This window comes from Psammomys obesus, unplaced genomic scaffold (assembly GCF_907164565.1).
Source record: "Psammomys obesus unplaced genomic scaffold, mPsaObe1.curated_primary_1811, whole genome shotgun sequence".
Classification (NCBI taxonomy): domain Eukaryota; kingdom Metazoa; phylum Chordata; class Mammalia; order Rodentia; family Muridae; genus Psammomys; species Psammomys obesus.
The window spans coordinates 7,455,895-7,478,872 of NW_026596152.1; the positions used below are offsets into that span (position 1 = coordinate 7,455,895).

The 22,978-nt window shown below is 43.0% G+C and overlaps 1 protein-coding gene across 1 annotated transcript; it reads left to right on the forward strand.

Annotated features, from left to right (window-relative positions):
• Window positions 1–274: 274 nt before the first annotated feature.
• Window positions 275–10,936, forward strand: Znf286a (zinc finger protein 286A). The gene is made up of 5 exons (XM_055594310.1): window positions 275–726; window positions 1,655–1,737; window positions 5,534–5,648; window positions 6,364–6,456; window positions 9,490–10,936. The coding sequence occupies exons 1-5, from the start codon at window positions 690–692 to the stop codon at window positions 10,701–10,703; spliced, it is 1,542 nt and encodes a 513-aa protein (XP_055450285.1). The 5' UTR covers window positions 275–689; the 3' UTR covers window positions 10,704–10,936.
• Window positions 10,937–22,978: the final 12,042 nt, after the last annotated feature.

A 22,978-nucleotide genomic window follows, 5' to 3' on the forward strand; every position in this document is an offset into this window, starting at 1 on the left:
GTCCGCGCCGCCCCACGTCCCACCTAAACTGTGGGATCTAACCACGGATGCTGCACCCCTTCCTCTCGCGAGAGGGAAGGATTCGGCTGTGCCCTGAGCCACTCGTGATCCCAACCTGCCAAGAAACAGGGAGGTCTGGCAGCGCGCAGGAGCTTCTGGGAGTCGTAGTTCCTGGCCTTGCCAGCGCCCCCTACCGCCCCCTCCGCAGAATGTCACGCATGCGCGACTCGGGCTAACCCTAGAAGTTCGTAGCCTTTGTCAGGCCAGGGATGAGAGGCGAGTTGCTCGGTGGGATGCCACAGTCGTCCGTCTACCTCGGCGGTGATCCAGTGGTCCTTCCGCGGCAAGCGGGACCGGAGTTCGTCGTTCTTGAGCTTCAGCCCCTCTCAGCATCACGCGCCGGCCCGAATCGCTCCGCGGGACTCGGGTGCAGACAAGATTGGAGCGCGAGTAGCGGTTGTCTGTGCCCTGTGCCGTCTCTCAGAGGCTCGGTCCCCTAGGGACAGCTCCAGGCGCAAGGGATAGGCAGGTGAGGATCCAGATTCAGGATGCTGTCCCTGGTCTCCGGGTCCCACGTGATCTGAGCAACGCATGCCCAAGAGGAGAGAAGCCCTTCGAGGCTCCTTGGCCGTCTGACTGCTAGAAGCAGAGAAGAGCGGGAGCTTGGGGACTTGGAAGAGGTGGTGACCATGGAGACGGAGTTGGCCGAAGCGCCCCAGAGAAGAGGTAGACTTGCTCACGGGTTGGTGTACATCGTGGAAGAGTGGCGTTCTTCCCTTTGAAGGGAAAACCCACCCACCGTGGCCTTGGGTTAGGTGCTTCTTGGGGAAGGACCGCGGCTTGCCAACGCTGTCTTGAGGAGAGGCAGGCTCCGAGAAGTTGCGGGGCCTCCAGTGGGGGGGGTCAGTCCCCATTCCACTTAAGTGTGATACACAGTGGAACACACACACCCAGGGAGGACATTGTCACAATTTAGTCACAACTTCTTCCGGATTATTGCCCCACACTGGTTTCCATCGTGGACACAAGAGTTCAGCTTTGTAGCTGACAAAAATATTTGTCCACGCGTCATCCCGATTTCTCCACAGTTAGCGTGCTGTTTCAATTCAGGTCGCCCACAACCTGTGTTTTTTTAACGGGCACGGAAGTTAGGGCTCGCGTCAGACCACAAGACCAGCGTTATCTTGAACTTTGTTCTGTGGCCTCCTATACCCGAATTGCCTCCACGAGTGCTGGTCAGATGTCTAGATGTCACCTCAAACTCAACTAGTCATAATTTCGAGGTGAGATCTAGCAATCTACATCTTGAGTAAGCTTTAAGAGGAAGTTGTTTTGTTTTGTTTTGTTTTGTTTTGTTTTTTAAACCACTGAGCCTGCTTTGGGTAGATTATGATGGGAATTTATTTGTTCTGGTTTGTAGAGCGTCGAGTTCTCTTTCCTGGGAGGCAGTACAAGTCAAGCAACTGCATCTAAGCCCAGGGCTGCTTACTAAACAGGGTGGGCATCTCCCACAGTCCTGGAAAGCGGCGCTTTGCTTTCCCTGCAGCCCTTGTTGACAGGGAGCGCATTTGGTGCGACGTTTGGTCGGGTTTGGATTATAGTCTGAGGAGCAGCGTGGGTCTAGGTCCTGTCACTACTGCGTTCTTGTCCTTAGCTCCGTCTCGGGAGTCCCTCCTTTCCCAAGAGAAGAGTGCAGAAGGAGAGGCCGGGCCTCTGAGACTCGCAGCCAGATCCCAGGTGAGTCTCCTTGGGTAAGTAAGATCCCTTTTTTAGGTGGGGTTTCTTTGTCCGCAGAGCCCATCTACAGACCTGAGTTCTAATTCTAAGACACTGATAGACTCAGAAGGAAATATTTTCTACTTACCCATAGTACCTCTGTTCCCCAGCTAGTGTTTATTGTCTCTCTAAAGGCAGGCAAGCCACATTTTTCTTCTTTCCCCTATGATGCTAATTTATGTATTTGGTAATATAGGAAGCTATTTTAAGGGTAAGATAGCACGTCCTTCTTGAAACTAGAATTTCTCTAAGAGAGGCAGCACACGCTTGACTGTAAGTAGGAACTTAAGAAAACACCTTAAATATGGAAGTGATTAGAATGATAACACATATGCAGTTAAAACTGATCCTGGAGAAGGAAAGCCTATGAAGGCTTTAAAACTCAGGGCTAGGAACCAGTCCTTCCTAGGGATGAATTTGAGGTGTTGGGTCCGCAGTTTCCTCTCACTTGGAAGTATTAGGTCTACAGTTTGCTATTATTACTTCTTGCTCCTCCCACAAAGCAGGTGTGTCGAGGGAGAATTATTGGCTATGGATTGGATGGTGGCTGCACAAAATTACTGTCTTCATGCTGCGTTCTCAGCCCAAAGAGTGTCAGTCAGCCTCTTCTACATGCAGTGCTGGGAAAAATAGCAGTTTTTCTCAGCTGCCCTGTGAGTCTTGTGGGCTTTATTCTTAAGCTGGCTTGTGCAAATAGATGTCTTCACTGACCGCCCTACCTGAAGATGCAGGTTTGGCTAGGTTAGATAAAGGACTTAGGCAGTAACGTGAAGAACCAGACTTGTCCATTTTGTTCACCTTTTTCCACAGCTGAGTTTTGCTCTCAAGCGGGCTTTTCCTTTAGCACCGTCGTCAAGCAAATGGAGGTTTACATCTTCAAGGCTGAAGGTTCGCTGTTCTCCTAGGGCTGGGATTGATTCCAGCTGTGCAGAAAAGGCTTTTTTTCTACACTGCTATCGGTGTCAGCCAAAAGTAATTGTTTGTGAAGTGTAGCTGCACACACATACATAGACACATTCTACCCGCGACCCCAGGACAGAATCAGTTCTACGTGATCTCCACAGGCTTGAGTGACCCAGACAGAAGCACAAAAGGAGAGCTAATAGTCGATGCATGGCCATAGATAGATACTAGATTGAAGACTCTTGTGTTGTCATGGTGGATTGGATCTTTTATGGATATTTTTTAAGTCTGTCCTTTTCAGTTTTATTAGATTTTATTTAACGCTAATACTAGAACTTTTGTATACAATCCATCGGAGTTGATTAGGTTTCTTAATGTTTTTTTTCTTACTAGGTTTAGAAAAATATTAATTTTCATTTTTATTGATTTAATAAGCAGCACAGAATATAAAAAATATATAGGTATGAAAACTTCACCCCAAATATGCCCCTTATCTCTTTCTACGGAGGATCACTGTCTGGAATATTTTTCTGTGTTTTGCTGATTTTATAATACTGAATCCAGATATGTGGTGCACTGTATTTCCTTCGATTTCTCTCCCTATCTTCAACCTTGGGGTATTTGGGTTAACCTATTCTGTAAATAGGTTTTTAAAATATTTTTTTTAAGAAACAGTGCTTCTTCACAGTTAGTATGCAGTTAAAACGTCTCTTGTCACATAATTCTATTCCCTGTGCTTTCTCTTTCCTATTGAGTTTTTCCTGCCTTGCCTACAACCACCATTTTCGTTTTTGCTGTTCTGTTTTATTGGTGGGCTTTCTTGATTGATGAGCAGTTATCATCAATGAACACACCACTGTGGTGTGTTCACTGAGCTCTGTGTATCTAGATTCTGGGTTCCAGGCCATATATATATATATATATATATATATATATATATATATATATATGATATAAAATATATATGATATAAAATATATATAAGACATATGTACACACATATATTATTTATTTATTATATATATAAGACATATATATACACATATGTATATATATATATATATATATGTCTTATCTCTTTATTGACTGCTTGGGAGGTAGGAGAGTACAGTGCCTGTTATTTCATTTTCAAAGATGATAATTTTATTTCTAAATTCTCAAATTGTTTTTGGAAACTTTACTTTGAGAAAAACTCAGACATGGGAAATGTTACAAAAAACACGGAGATCTCTTCTCTCCATTTCACCCGACCTCCGGAAGTTAACATTTTTTTCATCGCATTAATCTCATTTCTAGAATTGGGACAGTAATGTTGACACAATACAGTGACCTTTGGCTTTTCCCAGCTGCCTTATTTTTCTGGATATAACGTTTCTGCTTTTGTCCTGTAATTCTTTATGAGTTTGTTCTTATTCTTTGATATGATTTGTATGTTCTTCTCTTATATTTATGTTACTTCTAAAATACAGTAAAAGTTTAAAAATCTAAGAAATTTCAAGATTGCTGTGCATCTCCAACGCTTTTAGCTATTTAGTATCAGGCTTTGCATTTTGCCTCTTTATTTTTATTTTCTAATATAGTTTTGCAGTTCTCGCCAGCCATAGCTTTAGACTATTTCTACTTGGGAATTCACTAAAATCGACTTTGTTGGTTTTTGCAAAAACTTCATAAATGTTTAAGTAGAAGGTGATTTTTGTTCAATTAAGTATTTCTTACATGTTTGCTTCAATAAACTTGAAATATTATGCCCATTCCCTATGACTTTACTTAAAGGGGGTGTGGTCTGTATCAGTATGTAGCCATCTCCTTTTATTTATTTTTTTGTTCTTTTTTAATAAAGATATAACCTAATGGCATTTTCTTCATGTGCACCTTTGAGTTACATCTGTAAACTTGATCAGTTTTTCATATTTTCTAATTTAATTGCCCTTTACCTTGAATTAATTCCACATTTTGCTGGATTTGCTGTTCACTGTCAGATTTTTCATTCTGTGACCTCTCTGTTTGCAACCTCTGTATTCTTCTTCTGAAGACTGAGTCATGATTTTTTTGTTCATTAAAAACTTATAGAAGTATGCAGACATTCTTCTTTTTCTCACCACCTATATCTTAATTTTTTTTTTTTTTTTTTACAGAAAAATGATAGTTTCCCAGTGGTACAAACTAGGTCTTATTTCATGTTGAGTCTTAAAGTGTGCCTGGTACTCAGTGAAAGCACACAGACCATTTGAGATCAGACACTATTAGCAAACCCACCACTTCCCTTGTTGGGAGTATCTTGGCCTCATGCTTTACTTCCTTAGGAAGAGAATGAAAGGAAGGGGTGTTCTATTAATCAGGGTTCTCTGGAAGAACAGAACTGATAGAAGGAATATGCATGAAGGAGATTTATTAGTGTGGCTTAGAGACTGTGATCCAGTTAGTTCAACAGAAAGGCTCAGAATCCAGCCGTTAGTTGTTCAGTCCATGAGGCTGGAGTAGTGGTCTAAACAGCTGGTCTTCAGTATGTGTCAGGATCTCAAAGAAACAGGCTCTGATACTGGTGAAAGAATGCCTTGGCAGCGGGATGTATAGCCTGCCAGTGAGAATGAGGACAAGTGGGCAAAAAGCAAAAGATTCTATTTCCTGAGTCTTTTATTTCCAATTTAGGGTGTGTCTACAAACCTGACAAGATAAGGATTTAAGGTGGGGCTTCCTACCTCAAAAGATCCAATTAAAATAAAAAAAAAAAAAAACCCTCACAGGCGTCCCCAGGTGGTTTATAGTTAATTTCAGATGTAGTCCAGTTGACCACCAAGGATAGGTACCACAGGTAGCAACTGGAAGGTGATGAAAAGGTGTGTTTGTGTCTTAGGAGACCGTGACATTCAAAGATGTGGCCATGGACTTCACAGCGGAGGAGTGGGGGAAGCTGGATCCTGCGCACAGGGCTGTGATGCTGGAGAACTACAGGAGCCTGGTCTCACTCTGTAAGAACAGCTTCTCCCTGTGATCTGAAATCCACGCATAGGGCTGTCGCTACATCACTGAGAATGAGGTGCAGGAGCAAGCCTTCCCTTCTCATTCAGGAGCCATGAACTAGTTCTTTTCCGCACAGAGGAAGGAGGGTTTCATTTTGCTGGGTGCTGAGGGCTGAATCTGAGTCCTGTGTTGCCTGAGCATGCACAGTGCCACCAAGCTGTGTCCCCAAAATGACAACCTGATACACACTACCATCAAGGGGGGAGATTAGGGAGGCAAAGGTGTCATTGGACTTTATCGCTTGTTTGTTTACAGTCTGTGGGCTTGTCTTCGGCCGTCTGAACTAGTAACTTGGGATGCCGAGATGGCCATCAGCAGTTCTGCACTTACATTAGCCTTGCAATTAGAGAGCCGAGCAAAGAGAGGAGATGCTTTCAGTTTGGAAATTCAATAGACATATCTCCATCAGAGATATGACCAGGGCAGAGAGAGGGAGTGCTTGGGGCCCGTATTGGAGCCTGTGTGCATCCTTCTGTTCAGGTGTGTGTGCCCGAGAGAGTGCGTGCATGCGCCACTCGCCTTCCTCCTTCACCCAGATGGCCTGGCCACATCCTTTCTTCTTTGTAGATGAAGGACATGGACCTAAACTCCAGTAGAGATCTTTGTACCCACCATGAATACATTCATTTTACTTCTTCATTTCCTCTTCTTTTTAATGAACAGGGCTTCCCATTTCCAAACCTGATGCCTATGATGTTGGTGATGGAAAGGAACTACTGAAGCTTTCGAAAAAATCTCCCAAACGTACTTCCTCAGGTAGGTGGGATTGATGGGGGCTTCAGACATACCCAGAAGAGTGAACAAGGAACACTTCTCAGATCTTAAAAGAGAATTTTTAGAAATGCCTGTGTGCCTTTGATTTTCAAAATATTTTAAATGTTGAAGCTTTTAAATATATGCCAAAATAAAATACTACAACAGTAATCAAAATTAGATATTTTATTTCACTCTCCACTCCTTTCCTTTTTTTTTTTTTTTTTTTTTTTTTTTTTTTTACTAAACACTCTTCTCCTTTTTTTTTTTTTTTTTTTTTTTTTGCAACAGTAAAAACCATGAAAGCCTTATAATGTTTCTATGGATATTTAACAAGGTGAACATGTTCAGGTAACTGCTGCCTAGATGAAGAGAGCACTAGTCTCCTGAGAAGCAGTGCGGTGGTCGGTCGCCTCTCTCCCATGAGTAACCTTGTCTTGATGGTTAACAGCATAGTTTTATAAGGTAACAGCCTTATTTAAGTGGTGAGCCCTATTTAAGTGGACTTGCTGTATATTCTTTGAGTCTGGCTTCCTGCTTGGAGCTTTCACAGTGAGACGCATTCCTATCGTAGCGGACTGCTGAAATTAGTTCATTATCAGTGCTGTGTGGCCTCTCGTTATTTCATATCCCAGTTTACTCATTCTCCTACAGACAGGCATTGGGAAAGTGGGAGCTTCAGGTTGTTCTAACACTACTCCTGTGTACAGTCTTTCATGTGTCTTTTGATGAACACATATATGTGGGGTGTGTGTGTGTGTGTGTGTGTGTGTGTGTGTGTGTGTGTGTGTGTGTAAAATGTAGATATTGCCAAAGGTGTTTACAAAATATTTCCAATTACACTTCCACTGGGAGAAGTTGCAGCTTACAGTTTTTCCACATGCTTATCAACACTTAATATCATCTGTTTTTATTTTAGCCGTTCCTCTGAGTGTGTGATATCTTCTACTTCTTAAGAAATGAAAATTTAGAGATTCAGATAAAGCCCTCTCATTCTTTCACTCTGTAGAAGTAACCAGTTTGTCTTAGTGTTGGAGTGACTCATTCTCACATTTGTGTGAACAGGTATATGTATGCACAGGCGTATGTGCATGAAACTGTGTACCTTACTGTGACAGTTTTCTTCTGTAATCTATTTTAAGCTCCACTGTTTGATTTTGTTATCAGTCTGTATTAATATGTAGCAAATTGTACATTTTTCTTTTAGACAGTAAGGAATGTGGAGTAAGTGCCGTGTGTGAATAAACTGGATGGTTTGTTTTTACTTTTTGGCCATTAGCAGAGTTGCATGACGGTCTTTTATTACTCATGTTCCTCTTGAGAACTGACCTTAAAGCTGGCTGGAAAAGATATATGGGTCTTAAAATGTCACATACTTTGCCGCACACCTTCAATCCCAGCACTTGGGAGGCAGAGGCAGGTGGATCTCTGTGAGTTCAAGGCCAGCCTGGTCTACAGAGTGAGTCCAGGACAGCCAGGAATACACAAAGAAATCCTGTCTTGAAACCCTCCCCGCACAAAAAAAAAAAAAAAAAAAGGGTGTCACACACAATGTTAACAGATTTGTTAAGGGCCTTCCCCATCTTGGCCACCAGCTGACCTAGTGGCTCTGTCCATCTTGTTTCCACTTCACGTTTCTAATTGCATTTCTCTGAGTGCTAAGTGGGAAGTGTGTGAGCATTTGTGACTATTGTCTACTCAAGTATTTTTGATTTGTTGTAGCTCTTTGCATATTTTAGATTCTAATATATGAGAGTGGTGGTGTGGCAAAATAAGGAGGAACTGATTCTTCCAGTTTGGGGCATATTTAATCCTCCCCATATTTAGTTTATTAAACTTTAAAATTTTAAGGTCAGATTTGCTGATTTCTGTTTTTTAGTCCTGGGGTTGGAACCCAAAGCCTTGTACAGGCTAGACAAGCACTCTATCCTTGAGTTACATGCCTCTCTCTTACTCATTCTCTTAAGGGCTGGAGAGATGGTTCCAAAGTTAACTGATCTTGTTGAAGACCTGAGTTTGATTCCCAGCACCCATGTCAGGCAGCTGACGACTGCCTGTGGCTCCAGCTTCAGGGGACCCAATGCCTCTGGCCACTGTGGGCATCTGGCTCACACACACACATACCCACACAAACACACAATTAAAATAAGTCTTTAAAGAACATTTATTTTTACTCTCCGTGTGTGAGTGTGGGCCTGGTGAGAGGGCAGGACCCTGTAGTACTGAGCCTCCCTGTGGGTGCTGGGAGCTGAACCTGGGCCCTCTACCATAGCAGCAAATGCCCTCAAGCACTGAGCCATCCCCCCAGCCCCAGCCCTTACTAATTTAAGTTTACTTTTTGTGGATTGTTTTGCCCTACCAGTGTCAGGAAGATAATCTGAATCTGTTACAATATAAGCAAGTTTTGTTGCACTGATATTTCTTTCTGTAAATGATATGAAATGGGATCTTTTTCATGCTTACAGCCTCATTTATTGAGTAATCTTTTGTCACTGATTTGTAATGCTGCCTTTGCATAACTGTTACACATGTCTGAATTTCTTTCTAGGCACATTTGCCTATGTTTAAGTAGAATACTATTTTAATTAATTACCATGCTAAATAATACTTATAATAACATAATATTATACTACATATTAGTAAATATATATGCTTAGCTATACGTATCTCTGTATGTCATTTCCTGGATATTTACTATAGCAGAAGATATTCTATAAAATGTGGTTTTTTTCCTGTCCAGATCTAATGGACTCATTGCCTGCTTCTCCACTGACACATTTTTTTCCATCTTTTTCCCATCTTCTGTTATATTTCTTGATTATCTTTCCCCCATCTGATTCTCCTAGATATAGTCATTTCATTTTCATATTTATTTCCTTCAGTTTCCTACTTTTTGCAAACTATCTAATAAGAGTATCAGATCTACTAATTCCACAAAGGCATGCTTTCATCTTCATTAATTCTCACCTGTTATAGAACTGTGTTTTTGTTAAGCACAGAAAACAAAGAAAATTTGCATTTACAATGTCTTTCCAGAAGTGGAAACTAGACCTGAGGGCAAAGATGCAACTTCAGAGCAAGACTGTTGGAAAGCAGAATCCTACCAGCTGACTCAAAACACTGGTTCTGACGCCAGCTTAGACACAGCTCCTGAACGAGAGCTTCAGTTAGAGCATCATCGAGGAAATCAGGAGAAGCACGTGAGACAAACGTTCATTCACTTGAACTCCCCGCCTGTGGAAAAGGAAAGTAGGTGTGATATTTATTGGAAAAAGTTCAGTCAGAAGCCACTCCTTATGACTGACGACAGAGTTCCCAAAGGATCCTATCACTTTCATATGCTTGGGAAGAGACTGAAGCAGAAATCAAACATGATGAAAAAGCAGAGACCTTATAAAGAGAAGAAGCCTCATAAGTGTGATGAGTGTGGCGAACTCTTCAGTTACCGGTCAGTGCTCACCCGGCACCGGAGAGTGCACACTGGGGAGAAGCCTTACAGCTGCGGGGAGTGCGGGAAGTCCTTTAGCCACAGAGCCAACTTAACCAAACACCAGAGAACTCACACTAGAATCCTCTTTGAGTGTAGTGAATGCAAGAAAACCTTCATAGAAAGTTCATCTCTTGCAGTACACCAGAGAATTCACATTGGAGAGAGACCTTACGAGTGCAGCGAGTGCGGGAAAGGTTTTAACCGGACCACACATCTTGCACAGCATCAGCTGATTCATACTGGAGTGAAGCCTTATGAGTGTAGTGAATGCGATAAGGCTTTCATTCACTCATCAGCCCTCATCAAACACCAGAGAACCCATACTGGAGAGAAGCCCTATAAGTGTCAGGAGTGTGGGAAAGCCTTTAGCCATTGCTCGTCTCTTACTAAGCACCAGAGGGTGCACACTGGAGAGAAGCCCTATGAGTGTAGCGAGTGTGGGAAGACCTTCAGTCAGAGCACACACCTTGTTCAGCACCAGAGAATCCACACGGGTGAGAAGCCCTATGAATGTCATGAATGTGGGAAAACATTTAGCCGGAGCTCAAATTTCGCTAAACATCAAAGAATTCACATCGGAAAGAAACCCTATAAATGTGGTGAATGTGGCAAGGCCTTTATTCATTCATCAGCTCTTATTCAACACCAGAGGACTCATACTGGAGAGAAACCGTTTCGATGTAATGAATGTGGGAAGAGCTTCAAGTGCAGCTCATCCCTCACCCGACATCAAAGAATTCACACTGAAGAGCAGGCCTGAAAATGTGCTGAGTTTTGGGAAGTGTAAGTTGGTTTTATCAGTGTTTGATATTTGAATGTTTAAAGAGAATGTCCACAGTGTGACCGTAGGGGCGTCTGTATGTGTATATGATCTCACTAGTCCAGTGTATAGCCAAGGTCCTTTTTCCTCACCTCTGGCATTCATTGAGCCCTTGGTTTTTTATAATCATATCATCAAGGAGAGTTTGTTCTGCTAAATTCTGTGAACTATGCGCTGTGGCTTTTAGAAAACTCTCTAGGGGGATTGCAATTTGAGTATATCCAAAAAGCTTATAGGAGTCAATGAACCGTTTTATTTAGGGTCTCAGTCAAGAGGAAAGCTTAAACAACTGTGAGGTGCCATGGTATCCTTTCCTGTAGGAAAAACTCACAGGACAGCCCTGAGGTGACTTACCTAAAGACAAACATCTTTCTTTTTCCCACTTATCTGGCTTTCATGTTTACTCACATTATTTTATTATTATCTTCCATATATTAGGTGGTCCTTGTCCCTGAGCTCTCATTTATTTATTTATTTATTTATTCATTCATTTATTTATTTATTTATTTATTTATTTATTTATTTATTTATTTATTTAGCTTTTGTATGCAAGGGTGTTTTGCTTGCATATTTATCTGTGTGAGGGTGTCAGATCCCCTGGAACTGGAGTTACAGTTGTGAGCTGCCATGTTGGTCCTGGGAATTGCACCCAGTTCCTCTGGAGGGGCAGCCAGTGAGTGCTTTTAACCGCTGAGCCATCTCCCCACCCCCTATCCCTGATCTCTTAAGTAAACATGCCACGAAATCATAGTGATCTATTAGTGTAACTGTTGGAAGTGACCAAAAACCATTGAGAGGATGGGAAACACAAAAAAGCTCAATTAAGTATTTAGTAAAACAAAACACAATGTCAGTTTTTTAGTTTTCTGTTCTGTATTAGAAGTCAGATGATAATAAAATTCGAGGAAAAGGTAATCTCGGGTTTTTAGTTTCTTCTTATACCATTCCAGTTTATGCCCTTGACCTCTGTCAAGTTAGACTGTGGGGAGACACCTTGACCATGGCAGCTCTTATAAAGGAAAACATTTAATTGTGTCTGGCGTATAGTCCAGAGGTTTATTCCAATTTCATCATGGTAGGAAGCATGGCAGGAAGATGTGGTGCTGGAGAGGTAGCCGAGATTCTACATCTACATCTACAGGCAGCAGAAAGAAACAGCCTTTAGGCCTCGCTTGAGCTTCTGGAATCTCAAAGCCCAGCCCCCAGTGATGCACTTTCTCCCAGCAAGGCCACACCTACTTCAACAAGCCCATACTTCCAGTAACGCCAGTCCCTGGGAACCTATGGAGGCCAGTTTCATGCAGACCGCACACCCTCCCTCTGCTGTTCATTTCAGTAGACTTTGCAGTTTCTGCCTAAAGCAAGCTGGGGAGCTAGTGTAAAAAAGCAGTGCGGGTGGAAAGCACTGTCTGATGGGTGAATGGAGTATAAATTCAGAAGGGACAGAATCACAGGAAACAAGGGTAAAGGGACTCGGTTTTCATAAAGATATTTTTGGAATGCTCAGAAACTCACTTCAGGTTAAGTTGGGTGGAAAGGCTTAGTTTAGGGTCTGTCTCAGTTAGGGTTTCTATTGCTGCAGTGAAAGACCATGACCAAAAGCAAATTAGGGGGGAAAGAGTTTATTTATGTTATATGGCCACGTTGTAGTCCGTCACTGAAGGAAGTCAGGACAGGAACCCAAACAGCAGGATCCTGGAGTCAGGAGCTGATGCAGAGGCCATGGAGAGGTGCTGCTTACTATCTTGTTTGCCATGGCTTGCTTTCTTACAGACCTTGGGACCACCTGCCAGTGATGGCCCCACCCACAATGGACTGGACTACCTCCCCCACACACACACACACACACGTTAATTACTAGTTCAGAAAATGATCTAATGGAGGCATTTTCTCAAATAAGGTTCCCTGCTTTCAGCTGACTCTAGCTTATGTCAAGTTGACAGAACTTGCCAGTACAGGGTTGAAGTCAGACTAGGAGAAGGACTGGCCCAAGAAAGGTGCTCAACACTCCATTACTTTAACCAATGTAGCATCATTAAGAGAAGGATTTGGCAAAGTCTGGCCACCATCTATTTCTACAAATTCTATTGGAACTCAACTACATCCAGTGTTGACATGGGTAGCTGCTTTTGCGTGCACCATCAGAATTGAGTAGCTGCTCAGAGACTGTGTCTGCTGTAACCCACATCATAAACATGAATACCCTGTAGGCAACAGATCTGTACTTCATGATCCTAGAGAAAATTCAAACTCAGGCTTGAAACTTTGTACTGGAGATCAAGATACCAGAAAGTTTGGGTCTGAGGGGTGGCTGCTTCCTTGTTCACAGGAGGTACCTCATCCTCACAGGCTGAGGGAAGAACCAGAGTGTCTTCTGATGCTTCTACACATGCTCATCCCCTTCAGAAGGATCTGGCATGATCTAATCACCTCCCAAAAGTCCCACTTACTACCATCACCCTGGTGATAAGTTTCAGCACTTGAATTTTGGAAGGACATATTTGATTCAGAGAAGATCATATCCTAAATCTTGTAATACTTGCTGTTTGGCCCTGTGCTAGACCACCCCTGTCAAGGAGTCAGGAATGCAGAAAAAAACCAGTGAGAAGTCAGGTGGAGTAGAAAAAATGTGATGGTGAACTTGCCCTGCACTGGGGAGTGAAGCCATTCTGCATTCCCTCTGGGGCCAGACTGATACGCAGAGTGGACTCCCACTGCAAGTGCCCAGAATCTCAGTGTCCTCTCAATCTAGTTGATTTTAAGGTTACAGGATATTGAGAGCAGTAGAGTGGGGAAACCAGAGAGGAGGCATGAAGCATCGAAGTGTTCTAGCCTCAGATGTTACTCTATATCTCGGAGAGGATGTTCGCAGTTATTAGGACCTTCTCAGTATCCTCAAAGGTTAGGTGAAACAATTCAACTGTAGGCCAAAACCTGACTGATGAAATAAGACCACTGTGAGCTGTTGAAAGATGAGTCTGATTTCTCACATTCCCATTTAGCAAATGTGTGTTCTCAAAACACTGCATTACATAAATAGCAAGACCTGGCACACATTAACTCTATAGACAACCCAACTATCCATGTCCACCCACTTGCTCATATGTGCTCTCAAGAACGTTCATTCTTTCTCTACAAAACTAGTATTTATTGTGTATTTTTAAAAACACATTTTTAATGACGGAGCCATGCATCAGTCGGAGTAAACATCTTAAGTCATTCTGATCACCTTTGGTTTATGGACTCAGCTGAGGCAGTGCTGTTCTCTGGTCCATTATAGCGAGGCTTCAGGATCTCTAGGGTTGCCTCCATTGCTGCCATTCTCACTCTCCTTGAGATGCTGCAGAAACTGCGGTTTCCTTCTGCATAGTATTAAACAGGATCCATTGTATGGTTCCAGAGACTAGAGTTTGCAGCTTAAGTCGCTCCGAGGGGTTGGCTTTAAGTTCGTTTCTCTGGGAACTCTGGCCCTTTGTATTTCAGTGTTTGACCCTTTTATGTCTTGTGTTCAACATAACTACATGTTTGTTTTCCAATATGAATCTTGGAAGTTTTAATTACTTCATTTTGAATGTCCTGATACCTAGAAACTAAATTTGACTGTTCTAATGGCCTATCAATAAAGATGTTGTTTATATATGTATTTTCAGAAGCTTGTGTACAGTGCTTTTAAATTATAAGATGAGTATATTTTTAAATGCAAAGAGGGAGCTTAGCTGTGGTGGTGCACATATTTAATCCCAGCACTCAGGAGGCAGAGGCAGGCAGATCTATGAGTTTGAGGCAGGCCTGGTCTACAGAGTGAGTTCCAGGACAGCCAGGGCTACACAGAGAAACCCTGTCCTACCAAATAGCACTCGATTCCTTGGGCCAGCTACACAACCCCTCACTTAGCATGGACAACAAGGAAAGGAGAGAGGTTTGTCTGGAAACTTTCGCAGAAGTAGACGTTGTATGGTAAAAATTATACAGAGGTTGAGAAAATCGTCAGCTCAGTCTGTAGAAGGCCACACAAACATGAGCAGCTGAAGTCAGTCTCCAGAACTCACAAACATAAAAAGTGCGTCAATATACACCTGTAACCCATGCTGGGAAGATCGAGGCGGGATCCTGGAGTTTCTTGGTCAGCCAGTCTACCCAAATCAGTGAGCTCCATGTTCAGTGAGAGACCCTAGCTCAAAAAAATAAGGTGGAGAATGACTGGGGAAGATGTTGGGCCTTGCTCTCTGGCCTCCACACGTGTGGATATGCGCCCACACATGTACGTACACACACATACACACGTGCACAGACAATTTAGTGTTGTTCTGATTTACATCTAATTTGGGGAAGTCAATATCACCATTTAGAATCTAAAATGTTCTGTTGCATAGAAACACCAAGTGGACAAATTTGGCAGGGAACTTGTTTGGTTAGCAAGCCTTTAATAGTTGCTGTTTTCTTTATGTACATTTTCACTTAAAAACAACAGCAGAAAACCTCAAGGTGGGAACTCTGTTCCAAGTTTTCTTCTTTTATCTTCTGTCTTAGGGCTTTTATTGTTGTGAGAAAACATCATGACCAAGAGCAACATGGGCAGGAAAGGGTTTATTTCAGCTTCCATGTACCAGTGTAGCCTATCATGAAGGGATGTCAGAGCAGGAACTCAAGGAAGGAACCTGGAGACAGGAACTGATGCAGAGGCCTGGCTTGCTTCCTGTGTTTTGCTCAGCCTGTGTTCTTGTACTATTTGGGACCACCCACTCGGGTGGCACCATTCCCTTCGTGGCATGGGCTCAACCTCATTAGCCCACAGGCCAATCTGGTGGAGGCATTTTCTCAGTTGAGGTTCCCTCTATTCCCACTGACACTTGTCTGCCTCAAGTTGACATTAAAGCTAGCCAGCACATCTTCCTTAGTTAATTCTTTTAAGGATACATCTGGATTATTTGGTGCCCAGAGCCATGTGAGCTATCCCTCACCATAAATTTTATTGGCAAGTTGTGGGGAGAGTCTCCTCCCCTGTGGTAATACATATAATGTGCTTATGGGCTTCTGCATAATTTGATTACTGCTGTGAAATAATTATTTTCACTGAATTGTTCTTTATACTTTTTACCACAAAACTGTCTCTATTGTGAGATAATATGCCCTAAGATAATGCTGACTGACCTCCATCCACTTGGGACTCAGCCTTTTGGTGTGGGCCCACAACCCCCATACTTTTTTCCTGATGCCGCTTTAGGCTTCCTTCTATCCCATCCCCATTCCTATGTGACTCCCCCTGACCTGCAGAACTACACTCTACCAGGGACCCACACTGGCTGGGACCCAGGCAGGTGACCTTTATGCTCCTTCCTGCTCTCACTCTAGTCTCCCCAGACTTACCCTTATCCTTGCTGCAGCCTGCCCACCTGGGCCCCTCCCCCTAGCTCACCTCCATCCTCTTAGGACCTAGCCTTTTGATGCAGACTCAGGGCCTCCCTAGTTCTTCCCTGCCACCCATTTCGGTCTTTCCTTTAGCCCATTTGAATCCTTTTGTGGCTCCCAAGTAACATACAGAGCAGCTTTGTACCAGGGGCCCTACAGCCGCCGCCCTTGGCTAGGACCATCGAGGGACAACAGCAGCCGAAGAACGGAATACCCACTAACAAAAACAGGACTAGATATCTACACCAAGAAACACTCCAAACTTAGTGCCACATGCATAGATCCCAGCACCAAAACACGATCATCAACAACCAATACACTATGCCTCCTCTGGAAGCCAGAAACCTATTGTAATAGATTCTGGGAAAAGCAATTTGGCAGAAGCAGTAGACAAGGACTTCAAAAATACTGTATGTTCAAGGACCTTAAAGAGGGTACAAATAAATGCCTGAATGAAGAACATGAAAACAAACAGTTGAATGAAATAATGAAAATAATTCAAGACATGAAAGTAGAATTAAACAAAGAAATAGAATCCCTGAGCAGGAAAACCTACCAATCCCTAAGCTCCCCCAAGATCAGGACTTGAAACCCCAGCAACGCTCACTTTGGAAATCTCTGCCCTGGAAAGCTCCACCCCATGAGAACTCCTATATAAAAGTCGTGTCTGCTCAGTTTCTTGCTGTCTTTTCCTGGGAACAAAGATAGTCAACCTGGATTCATCCCTCTTCTCCCTAGACGCTCTAATAAGTCTCCTTTATGAGATGTGCTGCCTGGTGTGACTCATCAGAAAAGAAGCAATGAAAAGAACAAGAGAAGAAGCAAAAAAGTAAAGTGGAGCTGGGGTTCTCAGGGTACCCTTCCATCGGGACACCGTCCCACTTCAGAGCTGTGTGCTCCCTGGGCTCCCATGTCTCAGGACATGGGAGGACATGTCTCAGGACATGTCTCAGCCCTTCGACTGAGAGACCTTGCCCTCTCAGAGCTGTGTGGTTCCTGGGCTTCCAAGTCCAGGACATCTTCCCATCCGAGCAGGAAGGCCAACAATGGAGACAAATTCGTTTACTAGTAACTCAGACTAGCGTTTTTAATGTTCATAATCCCAAGGAGAGTGTCAAGGCTGCTTCTCAAGGGCAGCGGTTTGAAAGCAAATAGCCCGCACAGCCTCAGGGGGAGTGGCATTGTCAGGATGTGGGGCCTTGTTGGAGTAGGCGTGGCCTTGTTAAAGGAAATGTGTTGCTGACAGTGGGCTTTGAGGTTTCGGATGGAGTTAGTCCCAGTGTCTCTCTCTTCCCTGCTGCCTGCTGATCCAGATGTAGAACTCTCAGCTGCTTCTGAGCACTGTGCCTGCCTGCACAGCAGCATGCTTCCTGCCATGGTGACAGTGGACTAAAGCTCTGAACTGTGAGCCAGCCCCAGTTGGATGTTTTCCTTTATAAGAGCTGCTGTTGTCCTGGTGTCTCTTCACAGCAATAGATGCCCTAGCTAAGACATTAAGCTTGCTTGAGCTTTACTGCTCACGAAACTATTTCCTGCCTCTCACTGATCAAGCCAAAACGTGTCACATCCTGGAACAATGGAGGGTAGAGTCCAGTCCTTACGCAACTTGCACAGATGGTGAGGACAAGAAATCAAAACATGCTGGGCAGGTGAAAACTGCAGTCAGAAACCAGACCTCAGCATGGGTACATTATTCAGTTTTCCATTTATTTCAAATAAACTATTTTTCAAAGAACAATACCATGCTAACAGGAGGCCAAACCCTAAAAAAAAAAAAAAAAAAAAAAAAATCTTTCCACATCAACCTCATGCCTGTGGGCATGACATGGAATTATATATGTGAAAGAATGTTCCAAGATGGTTATTCAATCAAGAACTTGCTGAGAAAAAAAAAATTGTAGGTCAAAGATGGCTCTGGGTATATGTCTCCGTGGTAGAGTGGCTTGCTTGCCCAAAGCCCTCAGTGCTGCACAAACACATACACACGTACGTGCATGTAACACACAGCATCAAAAATGTAAGGAGGGCCTCGCGTCATGAGAGAATTGGTAGAATAAAGGAACCTTCAGAATGCAATGTTCGTGGGAAAGGTCACCATTTTTTACTATCAGAGAAATCATTCTAAAGAGAAGGTGGGAAAGCCATGAATAGGAGAAACTTCCTAGTCAACCTGATGCCTGAATCATTTTAAAATACACAGCAGAGAGAAACCATAAATACAATGAAATTTTAAAAAATAAAAAAGTCATTGTTTTCTCGGCTCTTTCTCTTCAGGGAATCTGTGACCAAAAAAAAAAAAAAAAAACCTTATGCATGGATTATCTGTGGATAAGGCCACCTTAACCAATCTCAGTAAACTCATACTAGAAACCTCTGTGTGTCGTAAATGATTAAGCCAGACATCAGAACTTCCCAAACATCGATAAATTCACACTGGAGAGGAGCCCTCGATAGCAGTGGTTGTGGGAAAGTTTTCCATAACTTCCGTGCAGATGAGAACCGTTCTAAAGAGCGCCACATAGAAGCAATGAGTGTGCGAGGGAACAGACCTCAGGCAGGTGCAGGAGGGTATGGGAAACTGAAGTGGAGACCTCCAAAGCTCACACCCCCTTCCCTCACCACAGCCTGAAGGGGCAAGCAACCTGACTTCAGGGCAAGACTGGGGCTGTAGAGCTTGGCAGGAGCTGACCTTAGCCCACCTGAATCCACTGGCAAAGAACAATTCAGCAACCTATGGGCACAGCTTGAGAAGAGGAAGGGAGCCTGAAATTGAGAAATTGGTCCTGCTCATCATCCTCCCACTGCCCATTTAACAGAAGATGGATCAGAACCCTGGCAAGAATGCGGCAGACTGTGGAATGTGGCTTAGCATCTGGATCCAGCAGCAGAGCACACGCTGAGCAAATGAAGCCGAAGCAGAAGTGTGGGGAAGTCAAGCTGAGAGAATCTCATCTCTCATTCTGGCCAGAGCAGGAAGGAAGGTACTGTATGGGTCACTGGAAGTTTGTGACAGAATTTTATACGGTCTCCTGACAAACGAATCTAAGAAATATGTGGCATGAGCTCTCCCTCAATAATGAGGAAGTATTGACTAAAAACAGCATCTTTTCCACTTCATTTGTGTTCACACACACACACACACACACACACACACACACACACACACACACAGTTGTTTTTGAGACAGTGTCTCACTATGCAGCTCTGACAGGGCTGGCCTTAAACTTCCAGAGATCCATCGGCCTCTGACTCCTGAGTATTGGGATGTGAGCAAAAGCACGCACAACACCTGTCCTTAATATCACTTAGTTTTTCGTTTTTACTTTTAGTTTCTATTTTGTGGATATACCTTTTCAAATGTTTCATTCTTTTCTTAGTACGTATGCTTTTGCACTTTAAATGTTTAACTTGTATCTTGCTAGAAAACGCTGGAGTCATATACCTCTGAACTTGGGTTTTTACTCAAACATTTTTATGAGTCCTAGAAATTCCCCTTTTAAACCCATGCAGGGTGTGTCCTTTAAACTTTTAGCTGCTGCCTTTACTGCTCTGCCCAATGTGTTTTATCTCTAAGGCACTCAAGGGTTAACATTATCTAAAGAAACATTCTTATAGTGAGTTGGCAAGCTCTCCGCTGGCTCGCTATAGTCCCAAGTGTCAGTTGTCCTTGGGCAGCTAAAGATACAAAAAAAAAAAAAAAAAAAAATGAGCAAGATCCAATGTGAGATGAAAATATCCCACCACTTTTAACAGTTGTTCGGCCAAAAAAGCAATGTGAGGCACAGCAGCACAGGTGGTAGCACATATGTTACCTCATTGGGCCCTCTGTAATCCATAGATATTTTCCTTTTCTCCATCTGGCTTCATCCCTGTAAGCTCTTATTTCTATGGGCTCATCAGATGGTCTCTATGTAGCCTAAGAGCTACACTCTAACCTGCTGTGCCTGCCGCTGGAGCCAGCTTCTTGGTTCCGGTGGGCTTCACGCTGGCTCTGTGGCTCTCACCTTTCTGTTGACCACACCTGGCCGCAGAAAGTGTCCCAGGACAGCCAAACAGTCCCCACCCCACCCCCAGCACCCACCCCTAAGACAGGATTAGCCACTTTTTAACCTGTATGGATTTATTAGTTGTGTCCTCTGTGGACTTCTCGGGTTTTAAAACCTCCAGAAGCTCACAAGCACATCACTCAGCTTTCTGGCTTTTCTCTAGGAATTCCAAGGTGACACAAATCTTGCTACATTTGCCATCAGGTAACCCAGACGGGCCCCTTTCACTGTTTTAACCCTTCCCTTTTCTCTAAATTGCTTTATGGCTTTTAGCAGTTGGTCTAGGTCACTTAGACCCACCGAGGCCAACCCTGCGACATAAAGATCATACCCCACATGGCTTAGCGCCGCCAGTAAAACTGCAGGCCGTGTCCAAGGTCCCTGATGCATCACCCTCTTAAATCCCTGGTAAACACAGCCACAGTTCTTCTAGGTGTACATATGCTGTTTTCCTGTTTGTTGTAGGGCTGTCTTTTCCACAATGTGTATCTTTGGCATATATATATGATCTATCAGGTAGAAAGGCCCATAGGCTATGAAAAAAAAAGTGTATTCTGAGGTATTTTGATGGAATGTTCTATAGATATCTGTTGGGTTCAGTGAACCTATGATGTCACTGAATCCCAATGTTTCTCTTTTCTCCGTCTGGGAAGTTTGTCGGTTTCTGATAGTGGGGTTTGTAGTCACCTGTTTCTCTTGTTCCCGGGTTAATCTGTGACTTTACATCTGGTAATATCTATTTTATGAAACTGGGTGCAGCTGTGTTTGTGGTATATAGGTTTAGAATAGTAGTGTCCTCTTGATGAATTGCCCCTAGTATGAAGTGATCTTTATCTTGTCTCACTAATTTTTGTTTGAAGTCGGTTTTGACAGATATCAGAACAGTTGCTCCCTCTTATTTCCCAGTTCTGTGTCTGGAATACCTTTTTCCATCCTTCCACTCTGAAGTGGTAGTTCTCTTTTATGGCAAGGTACATTTATTAGAAGCAATAAATGCGTGGATCCTTCGGCGCAGTCTCCAGTCTGTGTCATTTATTAAAAGCCCTGACCTTAGCCCACCTGAATGTCCCCAGGTGGCATGAGAATGTTTTTCCTTTAATCCCAGGTGAAGGGATGTGGGGCTGCTTTGTACTGTCCACAGCAGCTGACTGTGATTTGCCTTGTGCTCTAGCAGGGGTGTGGTTTTGCCAGCTGCAGATAGTTTCTGCAATTGTGACAGCTGGAATTCTGGGAACTTTTCAGAAAGTATGTAAATATTAAGGCCCTGAGAGTTGGGGCAGGTTGTTGTTGATCATTGGGGGGTGAAGTTTGTTAGTAGTCATGCTCAAAGAATAAACAAGAAAGAAATTAGATTCAAAGATACCTCTTTCTCTCCCCCTGTATCCTTCTTTTTCTCCTATCTAGTGATAGGGGGTGAAACCAGCAGGGCGTTGGATAAAGGGTGGGAAAAAGAAGAACCCACAAAGTAACAAAATCAGCTACAGTGGTGGGACTGTTCAAGAAGGACCAGGACAATTAGAACTACACAGAGAAACCCTATCTTGAAAAAAAAAAAAAAGACTAGGAAGTGTGGCCTTGTTGGAAGAGGTGTGCCACCGATGGTAGGCTTTGATGTTTCTGAAGCCAATCTCCAATCTCTCTCTGTGTCTCTGTGTCTCTGTCTCTCTCTCCAATGCTTGTGGATTGAGATGTAAGCTCTCTGCTCTTGCTCCAGTGCTATGCCTGCCTGCTGCTATTCTCCCAACCACGATGGATATGGACTCACCCTCTGAAACTATAAGCCCCAATAAACTGTTCTACAAGTTCCATTGGTCATATGATGGTCTCTTAGCACAGCAATAGAAAAATAACTAAGACATCATCAGAGGGGAAAGCATGGTGGCAGGAATGGCCTGAAAGCTCATATCTTAAACCTAAAACAGGAAGCAGAGAGAGTAAGTGGAGAATGGCATATGGCTTTTGTGACCTCAAAGCCTTCCTGCAGTGATACACTTCCAAAAGGCCACAGCTGCTTATTTCCCCAAACCCACTGGGGACCTCTGGAGTATTTAAATGCCTGAGACTCTGGAGGACATCTCATTTAAACCATCTCAATAGGTAATCTCAATTTTTACTACAGAGTGTCATGTAGCTCAATTGGATTCAACTCTTATTTAAGATATTAAAAGACAGTAAGTAGATAAGAGGATATAAAACAAAGTTATTTTCTAATTGTTTGTACACAGTGATGAAGATGCTTGGATGTTTTTCCAAAATGGAAAAAAAATCTAAAAGAAGTCTAAAACAAGTCATAAAAGTGCTGAGATTGCTGTGTAAAGTAAGTAAAGAGGAGACTTTAAGATGATATTATCTGATACTAAGGTTTCTAAGTTCAAAGTCTAACACACTGATAAATCCAATGTCAAACCTCAGCATAAAATAAACAGTGCAGTTCTCCTAAGTTATTAATCTACTCTTAGTAACAGTTCTAAACACTGATTCAAGAAAACACAAAACATGTGTCTCACCAAAGCTTATTTTAAAATGTTTGGGTTTTGCTCAATGTGGTCAGGGAGATTAAAAGGGAAAAAAAAAAAATTCCCCTTACCTTCCAAAGTCAACTAGGTCCAAGTGAACTGTGGCCATCCTCAAAATGTCCCTTGTGTCTGCTGGGTCACCTGTTCAGAAAGCTATAGAAAATCCACTAGGTGAATTCCAGCCAGTGCACAGCCAAATAAATAAATAAATAAATAAATAAATAAATAAATAAATAAATAGGGT

Coding starts and splice junctions, on each gene's coding strand:
- Znf286a (XM_055594310.1), top strand. CDS start 690: ATGGAGACGGAGTTGGCCGAAGCGCCCCAGAGAAGAG. Junction 727..1,654: donor CGAAGCGCCCCAGAGAAGAG/GTAGACTTGCTC, acceptor TCTTGTCCTTAG/CTCCGTCTCGGGAGTCCCTC. Junction 1,738..5,533: donor GACTCGCAGCCAGATCCCAG/GTGAGTCTCCTT, acceptor TTTGTGTCTTAG/GAGACCGTGACATTCAAAGA.